The sequence below is a fragment of the Heterodontus francisci genome, chromosome 1, assembly GCF_036365525.1.
Source record: "Heterodontus francisci isolate sHetFra1 chromosome 1, sHetFra1.hap1, whole genome shotgun sequence".
NCBI lineage: Eukaryota > Metazoa > Chordata > Chondrichthyes > Heterodontiformes > Heterodontidae > Heterodontus > Heterodontus francisci.
The window spans coordinates 271,002,631-271,020,222 of record NC_090371.1 but is presented as its reverse complement, the minus strand read 5'-3'; the positions used below and the strand labels follow the sequence as shown (position 1 = coordinate 271,020,222).

Below are 17,592 nucleotides of genomic sequence, written 5' to 3'. Positions count from 1 at the left end.
GGAAAAATCAGCACCTTACACCAAGATTAAAAATAGTATAAAAACAAGTTTTCCTCACTATGACCACATTACTTTGCAGTTTTTGTCTAAAAACGTCTACAGTCTGCCCATTACCTGAAATTGTAATGTTCGTAAAGTCCTGTTGGAATTTCTCTTTCAGGATGACAGGCGTTTGCAAGACCAAGAGGTATGTCAGATATTCTTCTACTTCAAAAGGAATTGTATTTGAACAATCACCTACCAGGAGATAAACCATAAAACTGTTCAGTCACTATCACACTCTTACCACTGGAAAGACTGTTCCTTAAAAAGTACAACCCATTCGCATTCCCACTGCCAGTTTCTGCTCCCCATTTTAAAAAAAACCTGAAATTGCATCTTCCACAGAGATGGCATTGTATGTGGGCACCTTACCCTGGAATGAGTGATCAATTGTGTTGGTGCTTTTATATTAAATTCTTCTGCTATTTTAATGGAGTTTTTGGCCCTTTAAATTTTTATGCCTTCGTTAAAGTAGTAGCGGCAATGAGTATGTTCGATGTTCATGTGGTGACAATACTCAGCTATTTCTAGGTCAACAGGCTGATGAAATGTTAACATACCACCAAGTGCAGATGGATAATCTGTTTCAATTCAACAGATGCGATCAGAGTTTTATCTTTAGGTGGACTTCATAGACCTCGATATTAACTTCCCTCCCCACGACAGGCAGGAGAGGATTGGGGGATGGGGGTTAACCAGTGAAAACCCATGACCTGACCCCAACACGTTGCTCATGTACCCTCACCATTTTTACAGTGGAGGTTAACGGTATGTTTGTGTGTTTCAGCATGGAGAGGTGTGAGATTTATTAACATTTTTAAAATTGGGCTCCTACACTGTAATTGGGAGCCTGAATTGAAGCTAATGAAAAAGGGAAGGTTTTTTTTTTAAGTTTGGAAAGTATGATCCAATGCAGGGTTTAATCACATGAGCTCCAATATATCAACACACCTGGGAGAAAAAAAAATATTAGTTACAAACAGGAGAATGCATGCAAGTGTTTCATGCAACTGCATTTTAAAAATTCATTAAATTCATGATCTCAACCCTGCTTTTCACAGATGCACAGCCAAGAGTCATAGTGAGAACAAAGACAGTGTTAAAATACATTACTCATTCAAAACACAGGCGATTTAAAATCTATTACTCTGTGTTCACTGCCTCAAACAAGTTCAACCTGAAAAACAAACAAAGGATAGGTCTCCTCATAACTTCACTAAGAATTCCAGAAAAAGGGAAACATTCAAATCTATCCCTTCCCAAAAACATTTATGAAGGACCAGGAAACACTTAGAAACCCATGATCAACAACACACATCATTCATTTCCTCAGCCTTTCCTTATATTTCTCCCAAGACCCAATTGTGAAATGCAAGTTCCCTCTACCATGACCGTATGCCCAGTTTGAGATCAGGGCATGCAGAGGCATTCTCTGCACACTTGCATTGTTGTGTACACAAACACATCAGATACACAAACAGACTGCTGACCCAAGATCAGCATTACTTGCTGCTTTCTCTCCTGTCTCCATCTTGATAGGATTGTGTGGGTGTGTGTGTGCGTGAGTGTGTTCATTCTCCCTCACTCTCCACAGTCAGCTCTGCTCCCTCCGCCCTGTCTGTAGTACATTAATGGAACAGGCATGGAACAAATAGATTATTTTTAAAAGCTCTTTAGGGTGGAGATTGCACAGAAATTGACTGGGATTAAAAGTAACCCAAATTTCAGACAGCTTCACTGCAGACACAAAATGATTATTTCAAGAAAAGTATAGCTTGCTCAGAGATTCCATGCAAATTACACAGAAAGTGTATTAAGTATGAACAGTACTACAATCAGGAACAGAAGGAAGCCACTGCTCACTTTAGAAGAGGCACAAAAGTGAACAATCTTGCCCGGCACCTTAGGCTCCTACATAATCCTGGAAAATGTTGATAGTTCCTCAGAGAAACTGAGTGGCCATTTTAGAAATGGAACTGTCCATGTTCCCCAGAATAAAAATCATAACGATTGCTATCTTCCTGCTTGTATCTGTATTTGTTTTAGGATCCTCTCAGATATGGAGTTCACCCTTGAGATGGTGACAGGGTAGTAGAACAGAGCAGAGTTAAAAACCACCCATCCTTATAACTTTGAATTAACAAAAACCTATTTGGTTATCTAGTTTTCAATGCACCATAATTAGTTCCAGAATCCTGCTTATGGCAAACCAGAGCCCAGTGTGTTCATACAGATCATATGCCAATACTTGCAGAAACACAGAATAAATTTTGGAAAGAAAAGCTGATAGTTTAATGCAATATTGTCATAAAATTAAAGATGACTGCATTATGGAGTGGATGCAGATCCAGGGTGGGTTAATTTGATGAGCGGCAGTGAATTTTTTTTTTCCTTTTTTCTACACAAAAGGAAATTTCTTCAAAAGTATTGGAACTTTGCCCTCCAACTCTTCATGCCAAACAAAAATAAGGAAGGGGTTTTACTGTACGACTTTTCTCATAATATGCAGTATACTTTCTGTTTATGATGTTTATTCAGCAGAATTGGAGTATCTATTCAAAACATTTTCACTTACATATCCTGAGTTGCTTTTTTTGGTGGGGGCGGGGGGCAGAAAAAGTGGGGGGGGGGGGGGGGAAAGAGGACGAGGGCTGAGGCGAAGGTGCAGCAATCAAGTTACTTTACATTTCTCTTCCCCACACCAGATCGATGCTCCAATCTCCAGTCTCTCAATCTATGGGGAACAGCAGAAGTCTGACTGCTCGGATCGCTTGGAGATGTGCTGCAATGTTCCATCTTTATTCAATATCTCATCCTTTCTCTACTCACTAATGTGGAGGAGCAACTTCGCCTCCCCTCCACACATCCAACAACTGGGCCAAGACTGGTAACTCTCGATGGGGCTGCAATTGCTCCGTGCTTTAAAGGTGACACAAGCAGCAGCTGCAGTTTAATATGTCACTGATGCATTAATGTGAATGGAGCCTTAGCACATTATTTCCCCTGCCATGATCCCAAAATTTCTCCCTGCAATGAATTGGTTTAATATAACACATTGACATTGAGTCTGATTTTAGCCCTGTGAAATGGATGGGTATAGAGCGAGTTAAAATCTCACCCACTGTGTTAGGCTTTTGAGGGGGAGAGGATGTTTTAAAACACCAATTAATGGAGAATGTGAAAATTCCCACATCCTTGCCTTCTAGCTCTCCACACATTAATGACCCCGACTCCAAAACTCCATTAAGGATGGAAACAAATAGAGATCCAGCATGGAACAAAGCAGGAGCAATTACAGAGTGACTCAACTAAAGGCCCATGCAGGTGCACCCGTGCAGTTGTAAAGAGGAAGAATGGAGCACTACCCTAGGCAAGATGTCACCTTGACTTAAATAAAAGCAAAATACTGCAGATGCTGGAAATCTGAAATAAAAACAAAAAGTGCTGGAAATACACAGCAGGTCAGGAGAGAGAAACAGAGTTAACGTTTCAGGTCTGTGACCTTTCATCAGAACTGGCAAAGGTTAGAAAAGAATTAGGTTTTAAGCAAGTGAAGGGGGTGGGTGGGGCAGTTGGTGGGGAAGAGAACAAAAGGGAAGACGTGTGATATGGCGGAGGGCAGGAGAGATTAAATAACAAAGCTGTCCTGGGACAAAGGCGAAGAGCATGTTAATGCTTATGGTGAAAGACAAAGCTCGAGGAGCAGCACCTGATCTTTCGATTAGGCACTCTACAGCCTTGCAGACTGAACATTGAGTTCAATAATTTCAGAGCATGACTGGCCTTTAAGATATTTTTATTTTTTTTTATTTTATTTTATTTTTTAACCGGCCTGTTTTTCACGTAGACAGAGCTGCTCATTATTCTGCTATTAACACTCTCTGGACTAATACTTTGTCTTTCAGCAGAAGCATAAACACTTGCTTTGTCTTTGTCCCAGGTCAGCTTTGTCATTTAATCTCTCCTGCCCGCCATCCTCTCACAGACCTTCCCTTTTGTTCTCTTCCCCACCAACCACTCTTCATTTGCTTAAAACCTAATTCTTTTCTAACCTTTGCCAGTTCTGATGAAAGGTCACAGACCTGAAACGTTAACTCTGCTTCTCATTCCACAGATGCTGCCTGTTCTGCTGAGTATTTCCAGCACTTTCTGCTTTTATGTCACTTTGACTTCCCCGAGGACCAACATGTGATGCAAATGACGAAAGGAACAGCTCAGCAATATGCCATCAGCAGTGGGAAATGGCAAAGTCACTCAACTTTTTTTTTGCCACAGCCTCCTTCCAGGCAACTGCAGAGGGAAGTGGAAAGGGTGCGTCAGCATTGTGACTCATTGCCAGTTTGCTCAAGTCACACACGCCGTGTTGTGACATGCTGGTGAGTATATTAAAAACCCAGTGCCAGCACAGAACAGCAACAAAGGGTGACCACATCCTTTTCCCCCCCCAAAAGATATGGCATGCATGGGGCACGAGATCGTTAATAGAAAAGGGCCTTCTCACTTGAGCTGTAGCCACTATCAAAAACTTTGTGTGTTGTGGATGAATGCGCGATTTGCATCAAGATCACTCAGGTTCATAGTGTGCAATTCTCACTTATTTCAAGGGTGAAGACAACTTGAAATGTTGGCTCCTTTGGTGAAATGGCTCAGGACACTGCTACACAATCCCTATATCTCAAGGGCGGGGGAAATAATCATAAAACGATACACGTCTGAGAGAAACAGCAGGCGTTCAGCATGCTCAAACAATGGGCAGAATTTTACCTGCTCCTGGGTGGCGGGCTAGGAGGTGGGGGGAATCAGATTTGGGGGGTGGGGGGCAGCGAGGGGGAGCCAGTAAAATAGCAGGGAGCCACGTTGAGACAGCTCCCTGATGCAGTCTCGCCAGTGGGAGGTTTTACAGCTGCGGGTTGCAAGGTGGGTTGCTGTCCCTTCCAAGGGTGTGGGAAGCTGATTTGCATAATTAAAGCTCTATTAAGTGCCATTTTTCAGGGCCGCCGGCGTTTTGCCAACAGCGGGGTGGCCCCCTGCCGTGTGGGGACGTTTTCCCCCTGCAGCAGCCTGAGGGACCATCGGAGCCGGAGGCTCCACACCCAACAGAGGGGGCCGTGGGCAGGAAAGGCAGCCTCAAAGATCCCCCGGAAGGGTTTCTCCTCTGACCCTCAGCTTCTAAATTTAAATTTTTAAAAAAAATTTACTTACCTGGAGATGCCCCACCTCTGCCCATGGTGCTGCTGAGGCTTCAGAACCACCGGCACTCTGATTGGGCCAGCAGCATCAGGAGCCCGCTTGGCGGGCCCACAGATTGAAAATTAGGAGGCTGCATATGGTAAAATCATCGAGCTGGTCATGCTGGCAGCAAGTGCGGGCTTGGGACCTGCTTTTTGCCCAACACCGAGGTCTCGAAGCCCGGGGTAAAATTCAGCCTAATGATTTCAATGTGGTGTCTAGTTTTAAATTGGGCTATTATCCCATTAGTAGCAGACAGATCATAGAGCCTGAGAGACCTGTAATTTTAAACTAGTAAATGTCAGTTATTCGTTGTACTAAACTATGGTTTGTTGGGAAAGAAGCTTTGGACACCCTGTAGCTAAAAATAAATCAAAGAAAGATTAAAGCTTGTTTTTAAACTATTTTCAATATTCATGCCTCAGTGAACTGGCAAAGTGTAGTTGTGAGAAGCACACGACATGTACAACCTCTACCCCATAAAGTATCTTACCATTTAGGATATCCTTTCGTTCAGCATTCTTTCCCCCGAATGTGCTACTTTACACTGCTCTGCATTGACCTGCAGCTAACACCTATAATCCTATTCTGTGAACCCATCTATGATCTCTTGCAGCTCCCACAGTTGCCATGTCCTGTAATTTGGTAGCACCAGCAAATTTCAGTATCGTTACTCAATTACTTCCATGACAATTAGAACTGTTGGTCAAGCAATCCTTTCAAAAATAAAACATTTTTGTTAGGCCACAATGCTCCAGGTTCCGGGTGCGGTCTCACAATATAATTGCAGTAAGACATCGTTACTCCGATACTCAAATCCTCTTGTAAAAGGCCAACATATCATTTGCCTTCTTAATTGTTTGCTGTATCTGCATGTTAGCTTTCAATCATGGTCCTTTTAACGTTGGCCATACTTAATAATTGCAACAAGCTTTCCAATCCTAAGAGAATGCCACTGTATAAATGATCTGGTCTTGGTTTATGACTGGGCCAGAGTTTACCTGGAGTGTTTGGAGATTTCCAGCCGTATTCTCGTGGTAAAAATGAACAATCATTTGGTTGAAATAGAATAAAGTCAGCTCCGGTTCCACCAAACCTCAGATATCCAGGGGATAGGCCTCTTGCTAAAGTGATTAGTTTCTGAGATCTAGATATAAAAACGGTCTGCATTACAAAATGTAGCACACAAGTGACCTCTTTTCAAATCACGCACAGGCCCACCCTTACAAAGCACCAAAGTCAGAAAAGTAGCAATACAGTCAAACGCCCCCAAGCCACTCTGCCATCCTGTGAAAACAAGTCACTCAACAAAGTAGGAATTTCCTTTTTCCCAAGAACTCTTCAAAAATGTAGTCTGAGCAAATATCAGATATGTAACTGAAGCAACATTTTAATGATTATTTGTTTAAGAATGGAAACAGAGTACTGAGATGGGGTTCATATTCAAAACAGGGTGCAACCAAACCTGGGCAGCATATAGATCCTTCAGTCACATCAATTATTGGTAAAATAATGACATTAGTTAATCAGGGTTAGTGAGGATTAACTGAATGATAACCAGACAAGTAGAAAGGGACCATTTTGCTGATCGTTTCCACGCTCAAGTCTCCCTCAGTCCTGCAGTCACTAAGAAGCAACAGCAATTAAGCTTAAACCCAGTTTTCCCATTGTTCCTTTTCCCATTTCTCTGTTGAGTTGGAACATGTAACTCAGGAGTGGTAAGTGCAAGAGAAATCAGATAGTCGTGTTTGCACATCCAGAGTGATTGCATATCCAAACTAGATTGAGTCCCACAGTTCTGATAATTGAGAAGGGAATGTAGTTCAAAAGTAATCCAAGCTAAACTTGGATTTATTTTTTTCTAGCTCAGGGTCAACTACATTTGAAGCAGTTTTTTTTTTAAAGCATCTTGGGATATTTTCGATGTTAATGTGTGATATAAATACAAATTAGTATACAGTGAAGGAATTGTAGCTTGAATTAGTTAACAAGTTGCTACAATATAAATGGATTTTTTTCAATATCTTCAGGATGTCTCCAGGTGCTTTGCATCCAATGGCATATTCTGAAGTGTAGTCATGGTTGTAATGTAGGAAATGCAGCAGCCAGCATGTGCACAGCAAGCTCCCACAAAGAGCAATGAGTTAAATGATTAAACTGTTTTAGTGATGTTGGTTGAAGAATAAATATTGTCCAGGACACCAACAGAACTCCCCTGATCTTCTTTAAAAAGCACCATGGGATCTTTTACATTCAGCTGAGAAAGCAGATGCGGTGTCAGTTTAATGTCTGAGCTGAAAGACAGTACCTCTGACAATGTAGCACTTCATTAGTACTGGACTGGAAGGAGTACAATAATATTTAGAAACAGGAACCCTTGTTTATTCAATAGATCACTGATCCACTGTTTATGTCACAATGATAAAGAGGAAATGAGAGACTTTCTGTAATATAAGTGGGTTAATACCAGAGAAATGAACATATACTTTTGGTGTACAGACAGAAAGGTATAATTAATCCCAGTCTAAAAATAGCTGTTTCCATTTCACACATTACTCTGTATTAAAAATGTTTTAATAACTGTTTGCCACATAAAAAAAAGGAACTATACTGTTGAAAAATGTTCTTGATGACATTATCATCAGTTGAACAAGGCAGCCTATTAGTTACAGGTCAAATTCAATATTGTTGTCATTGTGCTTCCCTAAGGAGCTTCTTTAGTGGGATTTGAAAGGAGAGGTAGAAAATGTTGGAATCCCATTGTGTCCAGAGCAAATTCTGATCAACGTTCACCAGGAGCCAGCCTGCCAATACCCCACTCCCATGGCTTGTTTTGGAAATCCCATTCCCTGGAGCTGCATTTTGAAGTTGCAACCCCCTCGCCATCATCTCACCAACAACAGAGAGGCCCTTCCGTAACCTAACCATCATATCACCTCTTCCTGCATACAGCAGGAAATAGGAGACGGAAACTGCATGCAAAACGCAAAAAAAAAAGAGAAAGGAAGAAAAAAGGCAACTCAGAAACTAAAGTGGAGGAGAGATGAAAGTGATAGAGAGAGAGAGAGAGAGAGAGACTGCATGTAATGGGCAAAGAGAAATAGATGAATGAAGTGAAACAGAGAGAGTAAAGTGAAATAGTGATAACAGCCAAACACCGTTCCAAACCCTCAAGGATTACTGTAGTGGGTACAGTCCTGAACCCAGGGTTACTGTATAAACTGACCAGTGGGTACAATCGGGGGGGGGGGGGGGTTACTGTATAACTGACCAGTAGGTACAATCCGGGGGGTTACTGTATAAACTGACCAGTGGGTACAATCCGGGGGGTTACTGTATAAACTGACCAGTGGGTACAATCCGGGGGTGGGGGTTACTGTATAAACTGACCAGTGGGTACAATCCGGGAGGGGGGTGGTGGGGGGGGGGGGGGTTACTGTATAATTGACCAGTGGGTACAATCCGGGGGGGGGGGGGGTTACTGTATAACTGACCAGTGGGTACAATCCGGGGGGGATACTGTATAAACTGACCAGTGGGTACAATCCGGGGTGGGGGGGGGGAGGGGGTTACTGTATAAACTGACCAGTGGGTACAATCCAGGGGGGTTACTGTATAAACTGACCAGTGGGTACAATCGGGGGTGGGGGTTACTGTATAACTGACCAGTGGGTACAATCCGGGGGGGTTACTGTATAAACTGACCAGTGGGTACAATCGGGGGTGGGGGTTACTGTATAAACTGACCAGTGGGTACAATCCAGGGGGGTTACTGTATAACTGACCAGTGGGTACAATCCGGGGGGGTTACTGTATAAACTGACCAGTGGGTACAATCGGGGGTGGGGGTTACTGTATAACTGACCAGTGGGTACAATCCGGGGGGGGGGGGGTTACTGTATAACTGACCAGTGGGTACAATCCAGGGGGGTTACTGTATAAACTGACCAGTGGGTACAATCGGGGGTGGGGGTTACTGTATAAACTGACCAGTGGGTACAATCCAGGGGGGTTACTGTATAAACTGACCAGTGGGTACAATCGGGGGGGGTTACTGTATAAACTGACCAGTGGGTACAATCGGGGGTGGGGGTTACTGTATAAACTGACCAGTGGGTACAATCCAGGGGGGTTACTGTATAACTGACCAGTGGGTTCAATCGGGGGTGGGGGTTACTGTATAAACTGACCAGTGGGTACAATCCGGGGGGGGGGGGGGTTACTGTATAACTGACCAGTGGGTTCAATCGGGGGTGGGGGTTACTGTATAAACTGACCAGTGGGTACAATCCGGGGGGGTGGGGGTTACTGTATAAACTGACCAGTGGGTACAATCCGGGGGGGGGGGGGGTTACTGTATAAGCTGACCAGTGGGTACAATCCAGGGGGGTTACTGTATAACTGACCAGTGGGTACAATCCAGGGGGGTTACTGTATAAACTGACCAGTGGGTACAATCGGGGGTGGGGGTTACTGTATAACTGACCAGTGGGTACAATCCGGGGGGGGGGGGGTTACTGTATAAGCTGACCAGTGGGTACAATCCAGGGGGGTTACTGTATAACTGACCAGTGGGTACAATCCGGGGGGGTTACTGTATAACTGACCAGTGGGTACAATCCGGGGGGGTTACTGTATAAACTGACCAGTGGGTACAATCGGGGGTGGGGGTTACTGTATAACTGACCAGTGGGTACAATCCGGGGGGGGGGTTACTGTATAAACTGACCAGTGGGTACAATCCGGGGGGGGGGTTACTGTATAAACTGACCAGTGGGTTCAATCCGGGGGGGTTACTGTATAAACTGACCAGTGGGTACAATCGGGGGTGGGGGTTACTGTATAACTGACCAGTGGGTACAATCCGGGGGGGGGGTTACTGTATAAACTGACCAGTGGGTACAATCCGGGGGGGGGGTTACTGTATAAACTGACCAGTGGGTTCAATCCAGGGGGGTTACTGTATAACTGACCAGTGGGTACAATCCGGGGGGGTTACTGTATAAACTGACCAGTGGGTACAATCCGGGGTGGGGGGGGGGGGGGGGAGGGGGTTACTGTATAAACTGACCAGTGGGTTCAATCCGGGGGGGTTACTGCATAAAGTGACTAGTGGGTTCAATCCGGGGGTGTTACTGCATAAAGTGACTAGTGGGTACAATCGCAGACTCGGAATTGCTGTGAATGTTTCCTCTCGGGTTACCGGCAGGATATTGTCCACTCACCGCAGTAAATCCAGGCTCTCTGTCCGGAGTAGGGAGGCATCCAGAGCCACCGATAAGAAGCGGGGGCTGACTGTCCGCAGGGAGTGAGCGAACTCGGGCTGAACTCGGACCAACTGCAGCCGCCGCTCGGAGCCCGGGGAAGCAGCGCCGAGCCCCGGAATTAGACAGCAGCTGAGCAGCCGGAGAGACAGCAGCAGCAGTCCCGGGGAGCCCATGGGCCAGCTTGAAACCCCCAGCTCAGGATCTGAATGGGCAGGAAACAGTCTCCGGCTCTCAGTACTCCTATCCCGGGACCGGGCACCTTTAGCTCACTTTTTCAGAACCGCTTCCACCCGTGAAATCCACAATCACGTTGCTTTCTGTAGATTTAAAGGGGCAGGCTCCTCCCAGGCGGAAGCTCAGCCCCGCTCTCAGGAGCCTCTTTAAGTCTTTGCCAAAGTAGGTAGGTCAGTTGTCATCTGATCAAAGTGGCAAAGAGCCAGTAGCACTTCAACAGACTGTACTCCAGCGAAAGAATTAGTGACCCGCTTTCTAACCCCAGCCCAGAACTGGGAAGCATCTCAATTCAGTGTGTGTGAAATAAACAGATGACATTTAGAGCTGTTATCTCCCTGATTTGGGACGAAGCAGTTCCCGGAGCTGTTGAACAACTGGAGGTAAATCGGAAAACTTGAAGCCAAAGTATTTCTCTGCTACTGAGTTTAACTTGGTCTGTCCCTTTAAGAGCATAACGTCTGATCGCTTTTAATACGGAAATCCTGACATCAAGCGGTGGTTAGTTATTGGCGAGGGGCTTTTCCAAGTTGGTAACTTATTACAAGTTCTAGTTTGAACAAAATCATGAAATGACCTTTCTTGAAAAAAAAATTACACTGCGAAGAACTCCAAACACAGTATACACTATTTAACTGATCTCCGATGGCGTTGCTGAGGCTGAGTTGATGGACATTCTGCGTATCCCACATGCAACCCACTGTATATGATCTAAATCACTGGATTATGGTGTTTGGATCAGTCAAACTTTATTTTTTAATTACACAGTATTATAGGCATGGTATTTTCAGGTTAATTTCCATACGTACTTCTATGGAGATTGTACATCAGTGATTATCATATCTTTGTTTAAACATGTGATTAATTTTATCTCATGCATTTCCCTAATGTCCTAAATGAAGTAAGCTGTGTAGCAGTACCAGGGAGAGGCGAGGGCAGTGTGGTTAGATGGTGTCTGGAGAATGATGCTGGGAGAGGGGGAGGTGCACTGGATGTGGTAGTGGGGTGGGTGAGAGGGCAATGTTAAGATATAGTGGCGCAGTGGTTAGCATCGCAGCCTCACAGCTCCAGGAACCCGGGTTCAATTCTAGGTACTGCCTATGCAGAGTTTGCAAGCTCTCCCTGTGACCGTGTGGGTTTTCGCCGAGTGCTCTGGTTTCCTCCCACAGCCAAAGACTTGCAGGTTGATAGGTAAACTGGCCATTGTAAATTGCCCCTAGTGTAGGTAGGGAATATGGGATTACTGTAGGGTTAGTATAAATGGGTGGTTGTTGGTCGGCACAGACTCGGTGGGCCGAAGGGCCTGTTTCAGTGCTGTATCTCAAAATAGAAAAAATAAAGATATGGGATCAGTGAATTGGAAGCGTGGGAGTTTTGAGGAGAGAGGGGTGCTGTGTGTGGGAGAATTAATCATAGAATTAGAAAAAATTCCAGCAATGAAGAGGCAGTTTGTTCCTTCATATCTGTGCCAACTGGCAGGGACCCTTCCAGCCTAATCCCACTTTCCGGCTCTTGATCTGTAGCCTTGTTGGTTAAGGCACTTCAAATGCATAACCAAGTACTTTTAAATGTTATGAAGGTTTCTGCCTCTACTATTCTTCCAGGCAGTGAGTTCCGGATCCCCACTACCCTTTAATTGAAAAATTCCTCTTGAATCCCCTCTAAACCTCCTATCTCTTACCCAAAATCTTTGCCCCCTGGTTTGGGACCCCTAAACCAAGGGGAATTGGACCTTCCTATTATTCTATCAATACCCTCATAATTTTATACACTTCAATTAGGCCTCCCCTCAGCCTCCTCTGTTCCAAAGAAAACAACCCTAGCCTATCCAATCTTTCCTCATAACTAAAATTCTCCAGTCCAGGCAACATTCTCATATATCTCCTCTGTACCCTCTCTAGTACAATCACATCTTTCCGATAGTGCAGTGACCAGAACTGCACACAGTACTCCAGCTGTGGCCATAACCAGTATTTTATATGGTTCCAGCATAACCTCCCTGCTCTTATATTCTATGCCTCAGCTAATAAAGGCAAATATCCCATATGCCCTGTTGACCAACTTTTCTACCTGTCCAGCCACCTTCAGGAATCTGTGGACATGCACTCCAAGGTCCCTCTATACTTCTCTGTATCCTACCATTTATTGTGTATTCCTTTGCCTTGTTAGCCTTCCCCAAATGCATTACCTCACAATTCTCCGGATTGAACTCCATTTGCCACTGTTCTGCCCACCTGACTAGTCCATTGATATCTTCCTGCAGTCTACAGCTTTCTTCTTCATTATCAACAACACAGCTAATTTTTGTATCATTTACGAACTTCTTAATCATATCCACTACATTCAAGTCCAAATCATTGATATATATACCACAAAAAGCAGGGGACCTAGTACTGAGCCCTGAGGAACCCCACTGGAAACAAGCTTCCTGTCACAAAAACACCCATCGCCCATTATCCTTTGTTTCCTGCCTCTGAGCCAACGTTGCCTTGGATCCCATGGGCTTTTGCTTTTGTGAACAGTCTGCCATGTGGGACTTTATCAAAAGCCTTGCTAAAATCTATATATACTACATCATATACACGAACCTCATCACCCCTCCTTGTTAGCTCCTCAAAAAATTCAATCATGTTCGTTAGACATGACCTTCACTTAACAAATATGTGCTGTCGTTGATTAATCCGTGCTTTTCTAAATGAAAATATTTTTGTGTCTCTCAGAACTTTTTCCAATAATTTACCAGTGAGATTAGGCTGACTGGCCTGTAATTACTAGGTCAATCCCTTTCTCCCTTTTTAAACATTGGTACAAGGTTAGCTATCCTTCAGTCTTCTGGCAGCACGCCTGTAGCCAGAGAAGATTGGAAAATGATGGTCAGAGTCTCTGCAATTGCTTCCCTTAACAGCCTAGGATACATTTCATCCGGACCTGGGGATTTATCCACTTTCAAAGATAATAAACCCCTTAATACTTCCTCTCTCTCTATGTCAATTTCATCTAATACATCACACTCCTCCTCCCTGATTGCAATGTCTGTATCATCCCTCTCTTTTGTCAAAACAGACACAAAGTATTCATTAAGAATCATACCTACATCCACCACCTCCACACACAGGTTACCTTTATGATCTAATAGTTTTCTTTAGTTATCCACTTGTTCATTATGTATTTATAAAATATTTTTGGGGTTTTCCTTGATTTTGCTTCCAATATTTTTTCATGCTCTCTCCTTGCTTTCCTAATTTCCTTTTTAATTTCACCCCTACACTTTTTATACTCCTCTAGGTTTTCTGCAGTATTGAGCCCTCGGTATTTGTCACCAGCTTCCCTTCTTTTCTTTAGCCTCTCCTTTAAGTCTCTTGACATCCAGGGGGCTCTGGATTTGTTATCATCCTTTTTTCTTTAAGGAAACATACTTTCTCTGAACCCTCATGATTTCTTCCTTAAATGCCTGCCACTGATTTACCTTCAAGTAGCTGTTTCAGTCCACTTTAGCTAAATCACATCTCAACTTAGTAAAACTAGCTTTTCCCCAATTGAGAACTTATATTCCTGGCCTATCTTTGTCCTTTTCCATAATTACCCTAAATCTAAATGAATTATGATTACTGCCACCAAAGTGCTCCCCAACTGATATCCTTTCCACCTGTTCAGCTTCATTCCCTGAAACTAAGTCCAAAACCACACCCTCTCTTGTTGGTACTGGCTAAAAAAGCTAAGAATTTAGCTCCCTCTGTGCTTTTCACACTAATTCTATCCCAGTTAATATTAGGGTAGTTGGAATATTCCACTCTTACTGCCCTATTGAACATAAGAAATAGGAGCAGGAGTAGGCCATTTAGCCCCTCAAGCCTGCCCTGCCATTCAATAAGATCATGGCTGATCTGTCACAGGCCTCAACTCCTCTTTCGGGCCTGCTCTGCATAACCCTTGACTCCCCGAGATTTCAAAAATATATCTACCCCCTCCTTAAATACATTTAGTGACCTAGCCTCCACAACTCTCTGAGATAGAGAATTCCAGAGATTTACCTACCTCTGAGAGAAGAAATTCCTTCGCATCTCAGTTTTTTATTTTTTATTTTATTTAGAGATACAGCACTGAAACAGGCCCTTCGGCCCACCGAGTCTGTGCCGACAATCAACCACCCATTTATACTAATCCTACACTAATTCCATATTCCTACCACATCCCCATCTGTCCCTATATTTCCATACCACCTACCTATACTAGGGGCAATTTACAATGGCCAATTTACCTATCAACCTGCAAGTCTTTGACATGTGGGAGGAAACCAGAGCACCCGGAGGAAACCCACGCAGACACAGGGAGAACTTGCAAACTCCACACAGGCAGTACCCAGAATTGAACCCAGGTCGCTGGAGCTGTGAGGCTGCGGTGCTAACCACTGCGCCGCCCTTAAATGTGTGACCCCTTATTCTGTAACTATATCCCCTAGTTCGAGATTCCCCTACCAATGGAAACATATTCTCAACATCTACCCTGTCAAGCCCCTTTAGAATCTTATATGTTTCAATATAAGATTCATTGAATTATATTGTTTTTGCACTTCTCAGAGATTCGCCTATATATTTGCTCTTCTAGCTCCCTCTGTTTGGGGGTCTATAGTACACTCCCAGTAGTGTGAATCCCCCAGTTTTGTTCTTCAGTTCAACCCAAATGGTCTCATTTGATGGTCCTTCCACCATATCATCTCTCCTAACAGCTATAATTATTTCTTTAATCAATATTGCGACCCACCCCCCCCCTCCTTTTTATCCTTTATCTCATCTGAAAACTCTAAGCGGGAATGTTGAGCTTCCATTCCTGCTCTTCTTTCAGCTATGTCCCAGTAATAGCTATAATATCATGAACCCATGTGTCAGTCTGTGCTTTCAGCTCATCTGTCTTATTCCTCAGACTTCTTGCATTGATGTATATTTCATTTAGCACTGCCAAACTCCCTTGTTGTCTATTTCCTTGCCTTTGTTTCCTCTGCCTTCCAAATGTGCTTACTAATTTTCTGACTCCATTTCCAACTTTTCTCCCTTCTGAATCTACTCTCATGTTTCCAACCCCCTGCCAAGCTAGTTTAAATTTTCCCCAATAGCATTATCAAAACTCCCTGCAAGGATATTGGTCCCAGCCCTACTAAGGTGTGACCTGTCCGGCTTGTACAGAGCCCACCACCCCCAGAAGTGGTCGCAATGAGTCAGGAATCTAAAGCCCTCCCTTCCTGTACCATCTCTCCAGGCACATATTCATCAGCTCCTCCTATTTCTATACTCACTAGCATGTGACACCAGGAGTAATCTGCAGATTACCACTCTGAGGTCCTGCTTTTCAAACTCCCTCCTAACTCCCTAAACACTGCCTGCAGGACCTCATCCCTCTTTCTGCCTATGTCATCGGTGCCGATATGGACCATGACCTCTGGCTGTTCACCCCCTCAGAATGTCCTGAGTGACATCCTTGACCCTGGCACCAGGGAGGCAACATAGCATCCTGGAGTTAGGTCCTGGCTGCAGAAGCGGCTGTCTGTTTCCCTCACTATCAAATCTCCTACCATTATTGATCTCCCACTCTTCTGCCTCTCACCCTATGCAGCTGAGCCACCCATGCTGCCATGTATTTAGCTCTGCGTGGATTCCTCAGAGGAACCATCACTCTCACCGGAATTCAGAACTGAATACCATTTGGAGAGCGAGATACACTCTGGGGGACTCCTGTACTACTTGCCAGGTCTTCCTTGACTGCCTGGTGGCCACCCATTCTCTCTCTGCCTGCACACTCTCAAACTGCATGCTGACCACATCCAGAAATGTGCTAACCACAAAACGCTCAACTTCGCAGATGCACCATAGTGATTCCAGCCACCACTTAAGCTCCCAAACCCAGAGCTCGAGCTGTGTTAGCTGGCGACACATTCTCCACATGTGGTCACCCAGGCCACGAAAAGCATCCAGGATTTTCCACATGGCACAGGATGTGCATTTCATGGGGCTGAGGTGCCCTGCCATGCCTTTACTTTCTATGCCATTAACTAGAAACACATACCAGCTACTCACCAATCGGCTCCTTCCCTGATTGTGACGTCACTATAGCTATTTTGCAGATGTTGCTTTTGTTGTTGGTGATTTCATTGGAGGCTGTCTCCCCCACCCCCCTTAGTTGCTGAGCTCAGTCTCCCCCCCCACCCCCAGGTCTGCTGACGCATTGCTGCCGGTGAGTCTCTGGGCTACCTCTCTCTGCTCCGTTTTAACCTAATCGGGAGAGGGATGTGGGCAGGGAGAAAAATAGTGGAAAAGGGGTTGTGGACTACCACTGAGAAAATCAAAAGGGTTTTTGTGCTGTAGACAGCAATGACAGCAGGGAATGTGGGAAATAAATGATGCTTACATAAGGAGGGAGGGGAGCTAGAAGCGGTGAGATATGGTGGCAAAGAACAGCAAAGGGTACTCAGCTTCATTTGGATTCTTTCTAATTGATGTATCCTCTATGTCTCCCACTAATGTACTGTGGATTAACCGCTTTAATTCCCTTACTCCTTCTCTTTCTTTAACCTAGTTGATCATTTTCCAAGATTGGACCAATTCTTTACTCTGATATTCGAGATGCGTTTACCTCATATTGTATTGTGTGCTTGTAAAAAAGCTGTCACCCACCAAAACTACTAGACTGCCCCTTCCAGTGAGCCAGATGGGTTGGAAGCACAAGCTCTCTAAACCAGTGCATTGCACTGCAGGCTTCTGCAGCTTTAATATCAACTTACATTTTTATTTCGTTCCCCAAAGCCCTCACTAAAAAATTCCAATAAACAATA

The 17,592-nt window shown here is 44.3% G+C and overlaps 1 protein-coding gene across 1 annotated transcript in view; it reads right to left on the bottom strand.

The window, feature by feature from the left end:
- hpse (heparanase) overlaps positions 1-11,099 on the bottom strand; it is a 39,760-nt gene extending 28,661 nt beyond the window's left edge. Inside the window, exons 1-3 of the mRNA XM_068044841.1 lie at positions 10,497-11,099; positions 6,273-6,418; positions 115-237 (exon numbers count right to left, since the gene is read on the bottom strand). Coding sequence (XP_067900942.1) covers positions 115-237; positions 6,273-6,418; positions 10,497-10,711 — 484 coding nt within the window. The 5' untranslated portion in view covers positions 10,712-11,099. The remainder of the gene's footprint in view (positions 1-114; positions 238-6,272; positions 6,419-10,496) is intronic.
- Positions 11,100-17,592: the final 6,493 nt, after the last annotated feature.